This window comes from Ailuropoda melanoleuca, chromosome 15, assembly GCF_002007445.2.
Source record: "Ailuropoda melanoleuca isolate Jingjing chromosome 15, ASM200744v2, whole genome shotgun sequence".
Classification (NCBI taxonomy): domain Eukaryota; kingdom Metazoa; phylum Chordata; class Mammalia; order Carnivora; family Ursidae; genus Ailuropoda; species Ailuropoda melanoleuca.
In genome coordinates this window covers 69,808,878-69,830,012 of record NC_048232.1, presented here as the reverse complement: position 1 = coordinate 69,830,012, position 21,135 = coordinate 69,808,878, and the positions used below count along the sequence as shown (strand labels likewise).

Here is a 21,135-nt window from a genome sequence, read left to right as displayed (position 1 = left end):
TTGCTGGGTCATAGAGTATATATGTGTGTAACTTTAGTATGTATGGCCAAAAAGTTTTTCTTTATTTTAATTATTTGTTTTGTTTAATGGTAAAACAAATAAAGTAACAACTAGCTTCTGCTTCGGTATTATGTATAAAAATGGTTTAAAGCTAACATTGAAATTATGATTTATAAATCATGAATGTGGCATCACTCTCAGATAATTAAAATAATCCAAAAATATAAGCAAATTTTATGCAAAGAGATATTCATTTTGACATTGTTTAAAACAACAACAAAAAATGGGAACATCCTGGATATCCAAACATGGTAACAAGTAAATGATTGTATGTCAATATGATGGATACATATATTTCAACAAATTTTTACTGATATAATTTTTTTTGAAAGAGGGAGGGGGCATGCATGTGCACTCAATCAGGGAGGGACAGAGGAGGAGAGAGAATCTCAAGTAGGCTCCATGCTCAGTTCAGAGCCTAACAGGGGCTTGATCTCACAACCCGGAGATCATGACCTGAGCTGAAATCAAGACTCAGGTGCTTAACGAACTGAGCCACCCAGGTGTCCCATTACTGATATAATTTTTTAATGACATGGAAAATAAACTTTTTAAAAAAGGTAGTATGTTCTCTATTCTGTTAAAAAAAGTATGTAATTCCATTTAGGTCCCCGTTCAAATATCAACCCCTTAGAAAGCCTTTCCTGACCAGTAATTATAGTAACGTTCTGCTACCACTTTCTTTCCTTATATCCTCATCTCTATATTTTTCTTTTAGCATTACCACCTCCTAAAAATAATTTTTGTTTCCTCATTTGTCTTTCTCAACTACTGGATTGCAAGCTCCATGAAGCTGTCTCCTGCCTGTTTCTTTACTGTTATAACGCCCAATGTCAGGAACAATGTTTAGTGCATAGTAGGGGTTCAAAGTGCAATTATTCAATGAATTAGTGAGATGTTTAGAAAAAAGGCCAAAAAGAACTACACTGAAATATTAACAATGATTCCATTTGAGTGGTGGGATTACAGGCCATTTTACTTTTTCTTTGTGTTGCTGTGTCTTCCAGATTTTCTTTAAGAAACGTTATCATTATCATACTGGAGAGGGAGTAGAACAAACAAATGGCAGAAAAATAAAAATGCAGCCATGAAATTACCTGGAGAGAGGATAACAATTGCTGTAAGCAGAGCATACTCTTCCTGAGTCATCTTCAATTCTGCAACGCTTTTATAAAAGCTAAACATAGGTGCTATGTACTCATCTGAGATACCTATGGGGGAAAGATGAAAAATTGCAGAGGCATAATCAAATTTCTGAATGACTGAAAAGTGTAAAACTACAAACACATTGTACATACATGCACATGTTAATATTTATGCACAAACGCATAAATAATGACTATATATTATGTGTCCAGTCAAAGGCAGGTCATTGTAAAGAAGGTCAGTTAACAAAACCCTCAAAATACCACCTCATCAGTGATTAGTGTGTCCCTGATTTCAGCAATACCTTTGTTTCAGTCACTACAGTCCGACAATAAATATAATGTTCTCAAATTGCCCAAAGAATCCCCCAACTTCACCATTTTCTACATGGGGTTTGGTTAATCTTTTTCATATTAGTATCTATAACCAAGGTATAGGTAGCATCTTAAACAACCAACAAAAAATTATTGTTCTTAAGCCCAGTAGTATAAACATCTCCACTTAATACATAAGCTAGGGTTCTTCTCAGAGTTCCATTGCCTACTAGGGCATAGGTAGTTGGCTGTTCTCTTCAAAGACAATATGTCCAAAATCAAAAATACAGAACTAAACTCCTCATCTTCCTCCAAATCCATCCCTTTCCTGGTATTTCCATTCTCAGTGACTGATGTCTTCACACATCCAGCTGCCCCTGCCTGACAACAGAGACTTGTCCCCCTAACTTGGGCAGGTGCCAAGTCCTATGATTCAAACTGCTACCTGTCCCTGGGTGCTCCCTCTCCTCTCCATGACACCCAGAATTGACTTCATTTAAGTCATTTCTTTTCATCTGGATTACTACACTGTCTTCTCACTGGTTTTCCTGTCTTCAGTTCAGTCCCAGAATCACAAAATTCAAATCACACCCTGTCCCCCCAATTCTTACAAACCTTCAAAAACTCTCAGCGGCCTTTGTCATAAATGTCCCCTGCCTATCCCACCACCCACTACTTACCTACATGATAATAATAGTAGGATCCACATTTATTAAGCACTCATTATGTATTAGGCATTTTTCCAAGCACTTCTTATGCTATAATTCATTCAATCATCCCAATACCCCATGAGATAAGCACCGAGAAGTTATATAATTTGCCCACAGACACACAGTTGGTGAGAGGTGGAAGCAGGATTCGAACCACAGCTAGCAGTCTCGAGTCCTGGCTCTTAGCTGTCACTAAGCTGCAGGACCTTACCATCACACAGTCTTTACTCCAGCCATGTTCAGCCACTTGGAGCTCCCTAAATAACTCACACTGCCCAGTTTTTATATTCTTTCTAGTTGGAATATCGTCTTTCTCCTTTAATCTAGCTTGCACCTCTTCGTAATTTAAGACTCCTTTAAGACTTCCTCCACTCATTCAACAAATATTAATTTTGTGCCTGTTCCATACATGGCTCCACTCCAGAAGAGATTTGACTAGGGAATTACAGAGAAAAGAAGGAGGAGGAGGAAGAAGAGGTGGGGAGGGGAAGGAGGAGAAGAAAAAGACCATGGGAATAAAAAAAAAAAGACTGTGATGTGATTTATGGATGAATTAAGATGAGGATGAATTTCCCAGAATTGATCCACACTAAAAAGACTGCTCTATTCTAATCCAGACCAGACCGAGAGCCATAAAGCTTTGGCCAAACCAAACTAGAATACAGTTGGATTCCAGAAATAAAGACTACAATTATCATCTAATATTATGCTTCACAGAATCAGAAAGCCTTCAGAATCAGACAGTCTAAATCCTTACCTTTAGAATAATCTAGAGTCTTCCCAAACTGAATCCCTGGACTTTCTCTCTTTTAGTCAAAATACCGCACTTTTCTTCCCCTTTGACTTTTGATCTTTTAATCAATCCCTGTGGGCTGTCTTAACAACAGTGTCTTTGTTCAGCAACTTGGGTATTACATCATATAGAAGAGTCCAGCTTTTACAGATTGAACTGAATACCCATGACTAGACTAGGTACAACTTAAAAATGCAGAAGGTTGAAGTATATGAGCCTGGAAATAACAGTCCTGGTTCCCAAAAACATAGAGGTTAAGAGTTATTGAGCTAGCTCTGAGTTTGAAATCTGACCTATGACTTGATGTTGGTTACAGTATGGAAACTTCCATAAGCCTCAGTTTCTTCATCTGTGAAATGTGAATTATAACAATAGCCTTACATGAGATAACATATGTGGAGTGCTTAGCATAATGCCTGGTTGATAGCAAACCCTCAATATATGTTACAGCAATACTATTATTGTTATTCAAGAAATTGGATCAATTTTAGTACATTAGTTCATTTTTATCTCAGGTCATCTCAATTTTAGTTAGATTAAGCTCACTTACTTTTGTGTTTACAAAGCTATGTTTTTGTTCTGTTTTTACATTCTGCACTTTCCTAGAGATGAATACAAATTGGCTGATCAGTGATTTGCCTCGGTATTTTTCTAGGTGTTAAAGCTAAACTAAGATCTATATTTTTCTGGTAAGGTTGTTCTTTTTCACTCTAAAGACGAAAAATGGCAGTATCTGGGCTTTCCTCGGCATTCAGGGACTACACCCATCATTTGTGACTACCTGACATAATAACTCATGACCATGCTGTTTTTTTAAAATAGTATACCAGGATTCGGAGATAATATTAAAGGCGGCTGATTTGAAAATATTTAATTTTTAGAAATCATCCTTGACTACCTAATTTCCTATTCTGTCTTTCTAAATCCCCATTAACCTTTCAAAAATGTTACCTCCATTAGCTATTTAATTATAGCTAATACTTTTCAGGACAAAAGAGATAAAGATATTTGTTATGATTGTTCGTGTTGTACGTATTGTACAAGCTAACAGTGAACATATTGAAAATGTAGAAAATAATAGAATTTTTTAAAAAAATACATTTCCTACAGTATAGATCAAATATAAATCTGCTTTTAGAATTGGAGTTAATAATCAGAATTAACCACAGCACCATCAACAAAGGGGTGTTTTAAGTGTTTATAAATGAGCAATTTCTAATCTAAGAAATGTAACAATAATATCATTCTGAAGGGACAATCTTTTCTTGTTTCCCTCTCTCCTCCTTTCCGGAGATTTGCTTCGTTTTTCATTTTTTTTGCTCTTATGCCCAATTAGCTAATTTTTGGCCACAAGGGGGGGCTATTTTCTAACTTAACGGCAAAGACTACTGTGGAAAAGGGCAAAGTTGTAAAAAAAAAAAAGTATGTTTCTGCTCCTCTGTTTCTTGTTTTGTCTTTTTAAAAGAAAGATGTATGTAACTGTTAAATTGTTCAATAACCATAAATAATCTTTGAAGGAAAAACTATTTGATAGAATTAACTCGATTCTATTTTAAGTTATTTTGAATGTAAATGTCTTTTGGTTCCTAATTAACTTCCAAGTTTTGATTGGGAACAAAAAATAAAGCAGAGGGATGTGTGTGTGAGATACAAGAATACATATTATATAAGACACCACTTCTGGTATTTTAAATACCTCTATCTGATTTATTATAATTGATGGGATCGAGATAGACCAAGAATCTTACTAAAAATGATCCTTTTTGCTCAAAATCACTTAATTTGACATTTTCCTAGAAATGACACCACCTCATAGCTAGAAGTTAAGGTATAAGTCTCTGACATGCCCTACAGAGCAATGTTTGCCTTCTGCTTTCCTTTCAAACTAAGCTCTCTCCATCCCAGTAGTTTCCCTATGAGCTAATGACTCCAACTCTTGGTTCCTGAAGCTGATTCACATCACTGTCTACACAACTTCTCTACCTCCCCCTCCTCCCCAGTCTCATGGCCAATGTACAATGGCAGAGGCAGACTGAAGCTCCAGCCCATTTCTCCTTTTTTTTTTTTTTTTAAAGATTTTATTTATTTGACAGAGATAGAGACAGCCAGTGAGAGAGGGAACACAAGCAGAGGGAGTGGGAGAGGAAGAAGCAGGCTCACAGCAGAGGAGCCTGGTGGGACTCGATCCCATAACGCCAGGATCACGCCCTGAGCTGAAGGCAGACGCTTAACCGCTGTGCCACCCAGGCGCCCCCCAGCCCATTTCTCTTGTCAGAGGTTGGCATAGTCAGCGGCAGTACAATTCTGGCCAATGAGACAAAGGGGAGTCTCCTCAGGAGGTCTCAAGGAAGATTTCTGTACTCAGGAAGTGGTCATTAAGTATCTCCATTAAGTTTCTTTTTCTTTTGGCCACCGTTGCATCTGGATGTGTTACCTAGAAATGCTGTGGCCAGGAAGAGAATCAGCTTAAGGGTAAAGCCAATCCACCAAGGATAGCAGAGCAGAAATTTGAAAAAGACCTGTCTTTCTGATAATGTGTTGAGCTCCTTCATTAACCAATTCTGCCACCATCTTTCCTCTGGGTTTCTCATTTGAGCTAATGTCCTTACTTTTGAGGCCATATTGAATTGGATTTTCTGTAATCATCAGCCAAGGGTATCCTAACAGATAGTTCCTCTAACAAATAAGATACATTTTTAAAGTCTTCCTGCTTTTCTGCCTGAAATATAAGGCAGGATCCCTGTTAGGCCAGGACACACCACTCATGTTTCAAGGCAACATTCAAATTTAGTTGTTTTCTTCTCTAGGTTCATTTCTATTGCATCTATCACAATTCATATCTCTCACTCCCAATAGAGTGTGAAATACCAGAAAAAATTCTATGAGAACAGGAACCAACGCTGTATTCCCAGTGCCTGACATACCGCTTGACCACTAAAGGGTGTCCATAGATGTTTCTCATTCATCTCTGTATCCTCAGTAACCAGCATGCTGCTGGGGACGTGGTAGAGATTAACAAATGTTTGTTAAATTGGGCAATATTCTGTTTTGCTAGTTCCCTGCAACAAAGGTGACATAGTTTTGAGACATGATGGGGCAAGGGATGCCCTTAAGACAATGGAAACATTCTCATGGTATTAAGAGATTGGACCCTATCCTCTATTTCAACTGCTAAATCCTACCCAGTGAATCATTTGTGCCATACTGATGGCCTTAAGTAAAAAGCTGCCATCAAATTAGCAATTCAAAAATGACTACTGGGGCGCCTGGGTGGCACAGCAGTTAAGCGTCTGCCTTCGGCTCAGGGCGTGATCCCGGCGTTGTGGGATCGAGCCCCACATCAGGCTCCTCCGCTATGAGCCTGCTTCTTCTTCTCCCACTCCCCCTGCTTGTGTTCCCTCTCTCGCTGGCTATCTCTGTCAAATAAAAAAATAAAATCTTTAAAAAAAAATAACTACTTATAATATAAAACATTTAATATGAAATATTTAATAAATAACATGCTTCCCATTAGTCTTAGTGGCTAAAGGTTATGTGGCTAAATTAGATCTCACTGGTGCTCACAAGTTGCCAGGGTTTGGATTGTCAAGTTCCAGATTCATCTCAACAAAATTCACCAATTTTTGTACCCCATCTGTGTCCCAGGCACTGTGATAATGCTGGGAACAACATTCTAGCAGTCAACAGATTAATGGAAGAAACAGACACATAAATAAATACATATTGTCCAATACTGGACAAGTATAAAAGGCTTAGGGAATACAGCTGAGAGCCAATGAAAATGCTAACTTCAATTTAATTCTTTCTTTTATTTTGAAAATGCCTTTTTCCTACAGTTTGAACCTCAAATTTGTCTATGCCAAAATTACATGACCACTTTGAAAAGCCAAATGGTTAAGAACTCCAAATTTTGACTTATGCATTTGCTTCTCTTATAAATATTCTATTATTTTTTCTTAACTTTTCCAACCCTTTTTTCAACATCAGTATCTGAACTGATAATCAGCTTACATCAGCTTCTTTAGAAAAGTTAGTTCTTAAAATTGTTTTCATTTGTTGCCAAAGCAAAAGCAATGAAATCGTGTATATTTAAAGAGCAGAAAAATAAGCACAGGATACGGCACTGAGTACACTGACCACGTGACTGTAAACACGCTACAACTCCATCATGCTAACAAGGGTCTCTCCTTTCTCTGACCTCCCTGATTCTATTCACTTTATCATTTACCTAAAGCCAATTTCAAATAGCTATCTGCTCCTTACATGCTCTCTCTCAAAGGACAGGAACTGTGTATTACTAGGTCTTTGCATTCACTACTAGCTGATAGTAGAGCAAATATTAGACCACGGTGAGTGACAGGTGCAACGTATAGAAAGACCACCAGGCTTTGAGTTGGATCACCTGTGTTCATCTCCTGGCAATCTGCTGATTAGCTGTGTGACGTTGGGCAGGTCAATTAGCTCCTCTAAGCCTGTTTCCTCATCTATAACATAGGAGCATAACACCCACCTCTAGGGGCCATTGAGAATACAAACAAGATGTTGTGTATAAAAGCAAACCATTGCACTGTCATCCTGATAAACACAACTGAATTGAATATTTCATTTATGTCTGTTATGGGAATCAAAAAAAGTCCAAAAAACATCATAAATTTCAGAAGTTATTTATATTTGAAGTTAACAGAACAAGTTGCATTGGTCTGTGAAGAGTTATTGTTAATTTCCTTAATGTTAAAATGTAAACTCATTCAATGTTAGCAATTTCAGTGCTGTCATATTTTATGGTATCATATGATTATTCCTAGTTTTAATAAATATTTAAGCTTTAAAACCTACTTTGCATAATAGTACATTAGGAATAATATAATTGAGGCACTAGAATTATATAGAAATAGCTCAACCACAGGTTATGTCAGACATAATGTTCTGAAGCCTCAATTAATATAAATAAACACTATAACCCTCATTAAGGAAATGTATCTCAGGAGACAGTACTTTTTGTGTATGTAATTGGGATTTAATAATAGCAAACAAAAGACTATGAATTTGAAGAACAAGAAAGGGAATTTCACGTTATATTCTTTAAAGAGTTCTGTAGGCATAGACAGGGCAAATTTGAGATGCTATGTTTCTCTAGAATTAAATGTACAATAGAAAGAAGAATGTGTTATATTTGCATAAGAATAAAAAGTTATTCTGAAAGGTCATCTTGCAAGATCAGGTTTTTATGTGGTGTGTGGAAGAGGCAATGTTCTGAAAATCCATTGGGAGAAGCAAATTCATAAATATTAATAAATGGAAGCATCATTATAGATAAAAAACACAAAGCAGCATGTGAGTTTGGATGGTTTTTATTGTCACAATATGTGGCTGATGTTTAGGTAAAGTAATGTACTTGCAAACTAGAGGCATGCATATTTATTTATATAGTTTGTATTCTGGAAAACTTCATTCTTGAACTTTTCTGCAACTTGCAAAATCACAAGTTCTGAAACCTATGTTAATCAAGCAAGGTTTTTTTTTTTTCTATTTTATTACCTGTATTTAACCTCAAGACCCTCACCACTTCTCACCTAGTTATTGCATTGATTTCTTTATAGACTTGTCTCAATCCCTCTAAAACTCCCTTCATATTACTGCTTGAAAGACCTTTCTATAGTACTGCTAAGGTCATGTTACATCTGCTCAGTACATTACAAAGCCTCCTCATTATACAAGAACTACATTAAACTATTTTTATTGTGTTCGATGTCCTTAAATATCTAGCATTTACTACATTTTACCTTCAGAAATACTATTTTTCAGCAATATCAACGTATTTGTGAGTCCAACACATGGACGCTCTCTCGCATCTCCACAGCTTTGCACCTGCAATTTCTATATTATTATTTAACGGCTATAGCTCTTGGAATGCCTTTCTCAGATTTTTGTGGCTTGACAAGTTCTTAACCATCCTCCATGATTCACTTGTCAACTTTGTAAGCCTTTTCTGACTCAGCAAGTAGACTCAGGGGAGGCAAGCACATCTTTCTGCTTCAATTTCATTTCATAGTCCCTGTTACACTGTACATTGTTTTGGAATCCTTTGCTTATAAATCTTCCCCATTAGTCTGTAAGCTCCTGGGGGACAAAGATCATATTTCCTCATCTCCATACCCTCAATTATTATACAGTGCTTGGCACAAATCAAGTATTCAATGTATATTTGTTGAACAGAAAGATCTTCTTTATTGTGCCTATTGATTAGTAACTCATTTCCCCCTCCTACTCAATGGGCATAAAGTTTCAGTTAAGCAAAGTGAATTATCTGCTACACAACATTGTTCCCTGTAGGCAACAATGCTGAATTGTACACTTAAAATTTTGCTAAGAGTGTAGCTGTCATGCTAATTGTTCTTATCACAATAAAAAAAAATCAAGATACTCTAGGAGCTGCCCAAGTGACTGGCTAAACCAGCAGTCAGAAAAATTGATTAGTTAAGAGAAGACAAGCAGTAAGACTAATAGAACTGAATGGTGCCTTTGAGGTTACCTGATTCAACCCTTCTCCCTCACCCCCAGCCTCCTGATGGATGGACAGATGAATGAACACACACACACACACACACACACAACTATACATCCCAGAACATGTAAAATAAAATTTTGTCCAGAATCAGAATCCATATTTCTTGATAATATACTGTCTTTCAAAGGGTGAAAATCTCCAACAATATATTTCTCAGACTCTTTCCCTTCTTTCCATTTCTTCCGGGAGCATGTCCTTGAAACCTCTTGCTCCTGAGAGGTGTCTCCCATCCTGGCTTATCCTAACATTGTTGCAAGACTTGTAAAACATGACTGATGCTTTTCCTCCCTTGCTCAAAAATTTTCAGTGTTTCCCCATTTCTTAGAAAATAAAGAATAAAGCCTTTAGCCTAGCATTTAAGGCCCTCAATCATTTGATTCTGACTTTTAAAAAATTCTATTTCCCTTTGATGTAACCCTTAATCCAATCAAACAACTATTCATTCTTCTTTGCCTGCGTAACCTGAGCTTTCTTGCCCCAGTCCTTTGTTTCTACTGGTCCTTCTCTCTCGTACCTCCACACTGAATACTCATACCTAATATCATTCAAGGCCCAGCTTGCCAATGAAATCTGTCCACAGCCCTACCAACTAGAAGTCATCCCTACCTCATTTCTCTTCCACATTTTATTATAACTATTAATGTACAGTTCATGTCTTCCTACTAGACTATAAGCTTCCTAAGAGAAGGAGCGTGCCTGATTCCTCTCTTTCACTACCTCCACAGTACCTTGCCCTTAAATATATGTTAAACTAATAAATCGATGGCTATATATGAATAATGCATCGTTTTTTAAAATGTGTATTCTTTAAATCTATCAATGATGATAATTATGCTTTCAGTGCTTATGAGAAGAAAACACAACAACTACGGGATGGCTGCTTTTAAAAAATAAATTCCAATTTTTCAATTATTTTCCTTATATTGCAAATGCAGGACTTCCTAAAAACTTTCCTTCCAATCTCTATTCTAAAACACTGATTTTGTAAGTATTTAAACTTATTCTAGTCATTCATGAAAGGATACTACTTTGGGAAGAAAGGAACCTGAGCCATCATTTCATCTCATTTCATCATTTCATCCCTCCCCTCCCAATCCACGTATAAAGTATCTCAGGAAAACAAAAACTTATCCTATTTTAATACTCTTCTAAGGTAAATTACACAGAATTCCTGGAAATTTATTCCAGTGTTTCTTAGCCCGTTCTGTCACAGTATTTCTTGATAATAAGTTCAACTCATACTACTATTTCATTTTGTCTCTTGAGAGGTCGTGTAGCATAGTAGTTTAGACACATGGCTTCTGAAGTCAGACTTCCTGTCTGTCTCGGGGAAAGTTATTAACAACTCTCTGTGTCAGTTTCCTCATCTATTAACTTTGAATAATAATAGTACTTATTTCATAGGACTTTGCAAGGATTTGAAGAAATCATATAGGTAAGGTATTTAGAACAGTGTCTAAAACCTAGTAAATGATGTATAAATATTGCTATTAATAATTCATTTTATTTTACTTTGAATAGAGAATGGATAATAGTTTGATCCATAGTCATTCATACATGAAGGTTTTGAACAAATGAATTTTTTTGACTGAATAATCTTAGCTCCTGTATACTATGTTTTTTATCAGACTAATTTTTCAAACTTTAAAAAATTCCTCCTTTTGCCCTTTATCTTAATATAGGGCAAAGAGTATTTTTGGTATTTGCTAATACAACAAGGATTTTTGAACCAACCCTCTAAAGATCTCGTCTATTTAACACATAGCTTTTTAGAGCCATTCTCTGTACTAGTCGCAATGGACACATAACTTTGCATAGAACAGGCAAGAAGCCTGCCTTCATGTCATGTACAAATTCTTACTTGCAGGAGCAAATTTCTTTTTTTTTTTTTTAAGATTTTATTTATTTATTCGACAGAGATAGAGACAGCCAGCGATAGAGGGAACACAAGTAGGGGGAGTGGGAGAGGAAGAAGCAGGCTCATAACGGAGGAGCCTGATGTGGGGCTCGATCCCATAACGCCGGGATCACGCCCTGAGCTGAAGGCAGACGCTTAACCGCTGTGCCACCCAGGCGCCCCTGCAGGAGCAAATTTCTTTACCATTAACCAAATCGCTTACCACTTTTCCGAATTCTTTCTTCCAATAGGTCAGTATGTCCAGCTGGAAGTTTCTTATTGAAAATCTCAGCTGAACGGAGGAACATAGCTTCAACTGCAGACCCTTTCAGCAAAGCAATCTGATCTTCATGGTCCAGAGTCTGAAATCCTGGATGAAGATGATAATCAAATCAGTATGAGGGAATTGTGAATTCTATATAACAATATTTCATCATCACTATCATCCCCATTGATAAAGCATTTCCATAAAGTGATTTTATAATTGTTTTAATATTGGTCAGATCAACACCAAAAATACATATTATGGCAGAACAGGCTGATCCAGATGAAGCAACCCTCAGAAATTACAAGCAAATAGATTCTCTTTGAGCCATTATATTAGTCACGTCTGGTGTCATAAGGTCAACTCTGCAGAATGGAAGCATCCACAAACCAGAAAAAAAAATCTTTACATGTATCCAGACATTCAATGGAATATTTGTCTGACTCATTAGTCAATCTGGAGAATGGGGGCATTAAAAAAAAAAAAAACACCAAACAATCAAGGTCATGTTAAGATGTCTGTTCTGAGCTCCGCACTGTACACGCAGGGTAGAAAAAAATCAGAGAAATATGGGAATGAATTGATAACCTGAAGGAACATAACACCACTTGGAAAATCCAAAGTCCTTATCCTGGCTTATATACCACAGTCCTCAGCAGCCTCTCTGACATCATTTCTTCCTCTTCCTTCCCTCACTCACTGTGCTCTAGCTACACTGACCCTTGACTCTGCTGTGAACATACAAGCTTGCTTTGCCTCAGGGATAAATGCCCTTCCCCAGCTGTCCCCCTGTCTCACTCCCCCACCGTACGCAGATCTCTGCTTCAAGGTAATCCTACTAAAATAATACTCCCAGAATTCACTGGTTCCTACCTACTTTATTTTTTATTCATAGAATTTACCACTACCTGACATAATACATTTATTTGCATATTTGTTAATTTTCTGCCATATTGTCACATCTAATAGAGTATAAACTTCTTGAGGGCAGAGAGTGCCATTTTGTTCACTTTTGTAGCCCCAGTGCCTGGCACATAATTGATATCCAAGAATTATTTGTTGAATAATTGGATAACTGAATAAATGGGAAAAAAACACAAGATCCTATGCACATGTATACACACATGCATACAACACGTTAAGGATAAACTATTACTATCAGGGTCCAAATGGCTTAGAAAAGTATTAAATGACAATGGGAGTTTAGAGAAGAAAGTAATGAGAAGGATTAAGAGTCTAATGGCTCCTGCAAGGTCTCCAGCACCCTGGACAGTGCCTGGCACAGCTCATCTCTATCTTTCACAACCACCATTTCATTTTTGGAATTATAGCACTATTATTACTATTTATAATAATGTCATTTCCATTATCATTGTTAAAATATTAATTTTAACTATATTGTTACTATTGTTTAAATTTCTGTCTCAGGAGTTTTGGGTCTTTGATTTCCTTCTGCATTTTAATTTTTTCCTTTTTAAAAGGTTTTTTTATTTTTTTTATTTTTTTAAAGTTTATTTTTAAGTAATTTCTACTCCCAAAGTGAGGCTTGAACTCACAACCCCAAAATTAAGGGTCACATGCTCTCTCAACTGACCCAGCCAAGTGCCCTTGCTTTACTCATTAAACACACATTAATTGTACTCTATCCTCCCCTCAGGAACTAGTCTAAGCACGGGGAATAAAGAGGTGTGTCAGTTATTGCTGTTGCCTTCACATAAGCTACCTTTTATGAGTAAGATTTTTTTTCCTTCTATTATTTTGTGTTTCAAGACCAACAGACCATTTGAACTGAAAAACTCTCTTTTCACAAACAGCCAAAAACATCATATTTCTCCCTTTCCCAATTCCTCCTCCCACACTTTCCAGTCTTGTATAATCTTGTTTTTGATCAAGATTGCCTTAATTAGCATATAACAAATTAAATCCTTCTTTCATTGTTAATAAAGAAATGAGAGAATATTAATGTTAAAATGATAATGAGAACTTTCTCCTCACATTTTATGAGTTTTATGTAGGCTTATGTCTACCCATGACACTTTAATAAAATAACAGCATAATGCCAGCCAAAGAAGACAAATCAACCTGTCTAATTAAAATCTTACATCAGAAGTCTCCTTCTATAATTTAATACTACAGGGCTATGCTGTTGTACAAGATATTAATTATACTCTTCTAGATCATGGAATTCTTTTTTTAATATATTTTTTAAACACTGAAACAAATGTATTGGCTTAGATAGCATTGATAATGTAACTGGAAGAGTTGGGAAGCTGGGAGCTAAGAATCTTGAATTCTAGTTTCTGTACTGGCACCAACCAAATGACTATGGATAAGTTCCTCTCCCTCTTTCCACAAATATAATTGTTCATTAAGCCCTATCAATTTTTGAATCTCTCTTCATTATGCTTTCTTTTCAGTCTTCCACTGTTATTGTTTTATTTCAAGCCCTCTGCCTTGACTGTAACAGTAGCATCCTAACTGATCCCTCCTCTTTGGTCCCTCCCCATTCAAATCCATCTTATATAAAACTGACCGAGTCATATCTGTATAATATAAATCCATTACATCCCTGTCAACACAAACAACAACAAAGAGACACCAAAAGTTCTCTACCATCCAGGAGATGATGATTAAATTCCTTAGTTAGGCCCTTATCAGTCTGGTACCAACTACCTATGTCTAACCAAGGAGCCCACCACACGATGCTGCAGTCACATTGAATTTTCCTCTCTCATCTCTAATAATCCTATTTTTGTTAATGTCTTACATTTTACATTTTCACAAGCAGATCTCTCGACTTGGAAGGTTCCTTCTCTTCTGTACCACAGGAAAATTGCTTTATCTTTTAGATCCAATTAAAATACTATTTTCTTTGAAGTCTCCCTGTCTTTCTCAGATACAATTAGCAACCACTTCCTCTCTGTCAAACAGCACTTTGTATATAATTTTTTATTATAGCCTTTCTTTAATCAGTCCCCTTGAAGGTAATAGGTAGGTACTTAGTATGAAATAAGTATCAACAAATGTTTATTAAATGAATAAATGGATGAATGACAACCTTGCAAAGCCTCGATTTCTTAGTTTATCAATTCAGAAGAACTATTATAAATGATTTCACATATCTTATCTGGTTTTAACATTTCGTGTCTGTAGTAGTTAGACACATTAATTTAAATCAGATGTAAAATAATCCCTGCTTTACAATGAACAGATCTGACTCGCTCAATGTCACAAGAATATCGCACAGTATAACAGAAAAGTATCTACATGTAAAAATACCTGGCAGTTTTTTTGTGAATTCTACGAGAATCTGTACATGACTAGTCGCCATTTCAGTTAAAATGAGAAAGTTTTCTTCTGCACTGAATTCTTCTTTTAACTAAATTATAAGGGAAAAAAACCAAATGATTAATAAGTAGATAAAATGATAAATCAGTACAAAATCATTAGACTAAAGAACCAGATTTGGATAATAAAATTTAAATTCCAGCTCATATTTTTTAAATCCTTGGAGAACAATTACTATAACCTAGATAGACATGAGACTTCTTATTCTTTAATGCTGCTAAAAGTTTAAATGTATAAACTAAATTCTCAGCTCTAATTATTTCAAAATAACAAATGCATATATGAATTCTTCCACCAAGGTACTAAAAGCTCCAGAAAATATTAACTTTAAACCTATGTATCTTCAGATATTTGTACGTACAATTTTATTTGTTATTTCCTGAGGCATCCTCTGTTTGCTGTATGAATCCATAATATAATGCAGAAGATTCTGTTGATCTGGGGTGAGTTCAGTTTTCTCCTACACTGGCAAAAAAATACAAGGTGTTAGGGAAGGTGGTTATTAGGCATTTTTTGTATACGTGCAAACTAATCTCAGAAATTATTGATAAAAGCCCTAAATACAGCAGGAACTAAGCTCTCTGATATAATGTGCACTGTAATAGCTTAATCTGGGTCCTTGGGCAAGCCATATCACATTTCACTAAATGTGTCCCAAGTTGTTCATTTTTCTTTCTTTTTTTTTTTAAGATTTTATTTATTTATTTGACAGAGAGAGAGACAGCCAGCGAGAGAAGGGAACACAAGCGGTGGGGGGGAGGGTGGGAGAGGAAGAAGCAGGCTCAGAGCGGAGGAGCCTGATGTGGGGCTTGATCCCATAACGCCAGGATCACGCCCTGAGCCGAAGGCAGACGCTTAACTGCTGTGCCACCCAGGTGCCCCTGTTGATTTTTCTATCTGTAAAATAGGGATAACAAAATATCCATTTCATGAACTTCTTGGGAATATATAATAGTCTGGATATGAAAGTCTGTCAAGCCCATTCATACAGAAGTCCAGGGAAAGTTCAAGGTTTAGTCACTAAGGAAAAGTTCCCACATTTAAGAGCATTCACATAGAGCAGGAGTTGACAAACTGTGGCCATCAACCAAATCCACCTGGTTTTGTGACTCTATTGGAACACAACCACACTCACTTGGTTATGTGTTATCTGTGCTGCTTCTGCACTAAAATGGCGGAGTTGAGTAGTTGTCATGGAGACTTTGTGCCCAAAGCCTAAAATATGTGACCTTTTACAGAAGAAAGTGTTTGCCTAGCCCTGAACTAGAGTCATCAATCTGGACAATTCAGATCCTGAACATCACTTTCTCCCTTACTAGCACCATTTGAAGAGTGTGGATAATTGCGTCAACTCTTTGCTTCCTTACACCAAAGTGTGACTGATGAAGTACTATGGCAAGATAATATGAAATTATTTTTTTCTGAAATGAATGCAAAATACTATACTTAGAAAACTAAATGTGGATGAGGAGTTCCTGGTCAGTAGTATAATAAGTATTAAGAAGAGCGTGGCTTCGGGGCGCCTGGGTGGCACAGCGGTTAAGCTCTGCCTTCGGCTCAGGGCGTGATCCCGGCGTTATGGGATCAAGCCCCACATCAGGCTCCTCTGCTATAAGCCTGCTTCTTCCTCTCCCACTCCCCCTGCTTGTGTTCCCTCTCTTGCTGGCTGTCTCTATCTCTGTCGAATAAATAAATAAAATCTTTAAAAAAAAAAAAAAAAGAAGAAGAGTGTGACTTAAACAATCATGGATTTTTATTTTCTCAACTAACGGCAAATTAAAGTTCCTCTATATACCCTGTGGCTTATCACCATGTGTTTAACCAATCATCCAAAATGCTGTTTCTCTGTTTTGTCTCGAGTTGTTCAAAGGATTTCTTGCATAATATGTGAGCTTGATGGGAAAGGCTTTTCTCTATTGTTACACATGTGTATCCACCCAATGTTACCCATTGATAGGGACTAATCCAAAAACCTTTACTGAATACACTTCTTTCCCACTTTACGCTTCTTTTCCTAATGACAGAGAAAAGAAAATGGTCATCAAAACTCAACCTGAGGGGCGCCTGGGGGGCTCAGTCAGTTAAGCAGCTGCCTTTGGCTCAGGTCATGATCCCAGGGTCCTGGGATCCAGCCCCATATCTGGCTCCCGGCTCTGCAGGGAGCCTGCTTCTCCCTCTCCCTCTGCCTGCCACTCCGCCTGCTTATACTGTCTCTCTCTCTGTGTGTCAAATAAATAAAATCTTTAAAAAAAAAAAAAGGCTTGGGGCGCCTGGGTGGCACAGCGGTTGAGCGTCTGCCTTCGGCCCAGGGCGTGATCCCGGCATTATGGGATCGAGCCCCACATCAGGCTCTTCCGCTATGAGCCTGCTTCTTCCTCTCCCACTCCCCCCTTGTGTTCCCTCTCTCGCTGGCTGTCTCTATCTCTGTCTTATAAATAAATAAAAAAATCTTTAAAAAAAAAAAAAAAAAAAAGGCTTAACCTGAAAAATCCATTTTCTACGCTGAGCTGTTTCTACTGGCAACCTCTTGGTAGTAGGATTGCAATGGAGCCAGGGAGACAGAGAGCATTCATTTTGCTTTATTTACTGCTATTATTTGAATTTCTACACAGGTATTACTTCCTCGATTAAAAAGAAGAAACCCACTTAATGCACAACTGGAATCAGGTCCTGCTTATGGCGGCTCTAATTTTAAAGCCTCCCAGCCAGGTGACTACATGTCTAGAAGCTCAGCTGCTATGGTCTCTAGCGGACCCATTGCATGTGATTACCCTGCATGACTTGGTTGTCGAGGTCACTTGTCTCAAATCCCGACCTTCGCTGTCTTCATGAATGGTCTGATCTGCGTGCTGCTTCACGTTTTTTCTTAGTCGTTTAGATTTACACTGAATTTCAGTTAACAAGCCTGGAAAAATAAAGCACAGAGATTTCACCCCAGAGTCCGAATGGGCCCGTGGTCATGAGGCAGCTGAGGTGTGGCTGGCTCCCATCTACACAATTTGGCACAGAGCTAATTCTAGCCCTTCTGAATTTTGAGACTCGGCCTTGAACAAGAAACTTATCTCTCTGTGAGTCTCAGTTTCTCCATTTATAAAATAGGAAAAATATCTACCTCAAAGAATTTTGTATAGATTAAGTATAATTGGGTCTTTTTTTTTAAAAAAAATGTACTTTGTGTAAAGAATTTGCAATACCAAAGCATTGTACAAATGCAAGGTATTCAGTCAATTAAAAAGTGAATGACACTCTCCCCATTCCTGGTCTAGGGGACCCTGAAAGCTACTGTTTCACAACATAGTGTTAATATGATTCCTCATCCATGTTTACAAAACTGTATCATAAAAAGTATATTCAATTTCACATTAAACACATAAGTAAACACATGCTGAGCAAAACAAATGTCAACCTCCTTTAGGGAAAATTCTAAATCTCCTTAATTTTCAGAACTGTATACATTATTGAGAACATAGTTAGAGATGAAAATAACTCAAAGGGACTTTGAAATTTCCTTTTGAAGAGTCATATAATATCATTCATTTATACTTAAACATGCTATAAAAAATAATGCAGAACAATCTTCCATATTTCCATTTAACATCCTTATTCTCTCAATGTTAAAGAAACTAAGTTCCAGGAATTTCTTTGTCCAGGGAATTTATTTTATAAGATCACACGAAACCTCTGCTCTGTTCCTGGACAAGTTTGCATTAACAGTAGTATAGATTCTTGTAGGTGGAATCACGGAAAATGTCCTCAGTGCTCCCATTGGAAGTAGTTCGTATTTAAGTGATGAGCAACATGAAACCCCCACCCCCATCAAAGTAACGGTTTCCATTGCAAGATTGGATTCCAGCAGTAGTCCCTACTGCAGTCTCTTGTTTCATATGCTAAGAGGAGATAGTGATCATCGACCATAAAACTTTCATCCACCCAGAGCTGGATTATTTACACTGACCTATTTTTCCCCCTCCTGCACACATTATTTCTCTGGGTCCATCCCAGTCGCCCGTACAGTGTGGGAACAATAGAATTGGAGTCACCTTCCAAAGGCTTTTATTCCTTGTGGCATTCCCTCCCTGAATGTTATCATCGCCTTGGTGACATTTGTTTGTCATTTGTGTTTTGAGGAGGAATAGGACATATCTCAAAATCTGAGTGGTCTGTAGAATTTGCAGAATGAAAAATTAATATGTTATAGACTAGCATGCATTCCAAATTGATGAAGATTGGGTTCCTCACAAAACCAGCAGTTAATACAGTGTCTCTTTATCAGATCAGAGGGCCAAATTATATTAAAACCCACAGTAGTTAATTTCCTGTGTAAACCTATACAAATTGGTTCAAAGCTGCACTAAGAGAAGAAGGACTTCTAATAAAATGACTTGGTTTAAAACTCTATTTAGACAATTCAGAGGCAGTTATACCTTATAAAACATGCTTAATCTTTCCCACAACTGTGAATTTTTATGCAAATTAAATAATAAGAAAGATATTAAATCAAATTTGGAGAAAATTTTTAGACTGTTGTCATTCTTGGTAGCTTATTAAAATGTGTTATTTTCACTGTAGATTAATGCCACTCCACATATGATTCCTTGCAACAATGAACAGCAAAAGCTACTTCTTTCAGGGGAATAAAATGCTCTTTTGCTGATACTTTGGACAATTTCAGTAGTTCATTACCCTTTTCAAGAACTTCGATGGCTTAGTAAATCCCTTTTTTAGTATGTGAAGTACCATTCTAATCAGACAAGTTACCTGCCATCTGCCTCCTTAAGAGATTTTTAGTGGAATTTAATTGCTTGATGTGAATACCTGTATACATACATTCAGCCAACATTCCCATCTCTTTGCATTTCCTTAGGCGACACTCTTGGCACTTTCTTCGCATGTACATGTCCATCACACAGTTGCCCCCATTTTTACACTTGTACACGGCATTTTTGGTAATGCTTCTCCTGAAGAAACCTGTGGAAGAAACACGGAAAGAAGTAAAAGGGCCCCTAACAATTTCTACTCAGAAAAACACATTAGAATTAAGGGATGCCAGAGCATTGTCTCAAGAGCCCCTGGAGAGCACCCAGACCATCCTTGAGTGTACAGGTGACAAAGGTACTTTCAACCGCACTGCATCATGCAGAAGGCTGCTCTGTTCAATTTCGCTGTCAAAGATAAAGACACATTTGACTTATAGCCTCTCTTAAGAAAAACCTTAAGTTTTGCAGGGGGTGGTTAAAGATTTATTTGTTTGTTTGAGAGAAAGAGCAGTAGGAGGGACAGAAGGAGAAGGAGAGAGAGAATCTCAAGCAGACTCCCTGCTGAACTCAGAGCCTGGCTGGGGCTCGGTCTCACGACCCTGAGATCATGACCTGAGCTGAAACCAAGAGTCCATCACTTAACCCATTGTACCACCCAGGCGCCTCCTTACTTTGTTTTTAAGATAGGTTACTTTCCTTATATCTTTATTGGGAGACAACTGCATGCCAGGGAGCTGTCGGCAACGGAGGTACAGAGGTGGGTAAGTCATCCCTGCCTCTTAGCGTTTATAGCCTGATTGAGGGCAAAGCCATGCAAACAACCAAACAAGTGGAATTAAGTGTTCCTGGGCTGGGCTAGGCTGAGCAGGAGAAGCAGGGAACTGGTCAGTTCTGGGTGAAGAGATCAGACTCGGAAGTAAGTGTTGAGCTAAGCCTTGCAAAACGAGTTGCTATTTACCAGGCGGACTGGGAGAGGTCACACTGAAGGCTTCAATTCAGTACTCGATATGCCCAGCCTAGTGTAATAATACAAATGTCAACCTTGATTTAAAAGCAAACACCTCCCCTGAGAGGGTGTAGCCACAGCAGAAGCCTGCTACAGTTAGGCTGTGGGCAGGAAGGAAACACAACAGCCTTTCTTTCTCTTTTTCCCCACTTGCCACTTCCACTCTTTCTCCTCCACCTGGCTAACTGTAATTTCTGACACTTCCAGAGTCAAGGTGAAGTGGTGAATAAGTAAGGATTGTGGGAGGCAAGGGGAAGAAGTAACAGGAAAG

At 37.5% G+C, this 21,135-nt stretch overlaps 1 protein-coding gene across 5 annotated transcripts in view; it reads right to left on the bottom strand.

Moving 5' to 3' along the window:
• NR1H4 (nuclear receptor subfamily 1 group H member 4) overlaps positions 1 to 21,135 on the bottom strand; it is a 65,829-nt gene that overhangs the window by 931 nt on the left and 43,763 nt on the right. For 3 of the 5 annotated variants that reach the window (XM_011236361.3, XM_011236362.3, XM_011236363.3), the window contains 6 exons: positions 19,917 to 20,069; positions 17,873 to 18,006; positions 15,463 to 15,561; positions 15,033 to 15,132; positions 11,712 to 11,858; positions 1,158 to 1,271 (listed from right to left, as the gene is read on the bottom strand). In XM_011236361.3, coding sequence (XP_011234663.1) covers positions 1,158 to 1,271; positions 11,712 to 11,858; positions 15,033 to 15,132; positions 15,463 to 15,561; positions 17,873 to 18,006; positions 19,917 to 20,069 — 747 coding nt within the window. The remainder of the gene's footprint in view (positions 1 to 1,157; positions 1,272 to 11,711; positions 11,859 to 15,032; positions 15,133 to 15,462; positions 15,562 to 17,872; positions 18,007 to 19,916; positions 20,070 to 21,135) is intronic. The other 2 variants (XM_002928483.4, XM_002928484.4) reach the window with 1 other exon arrangement.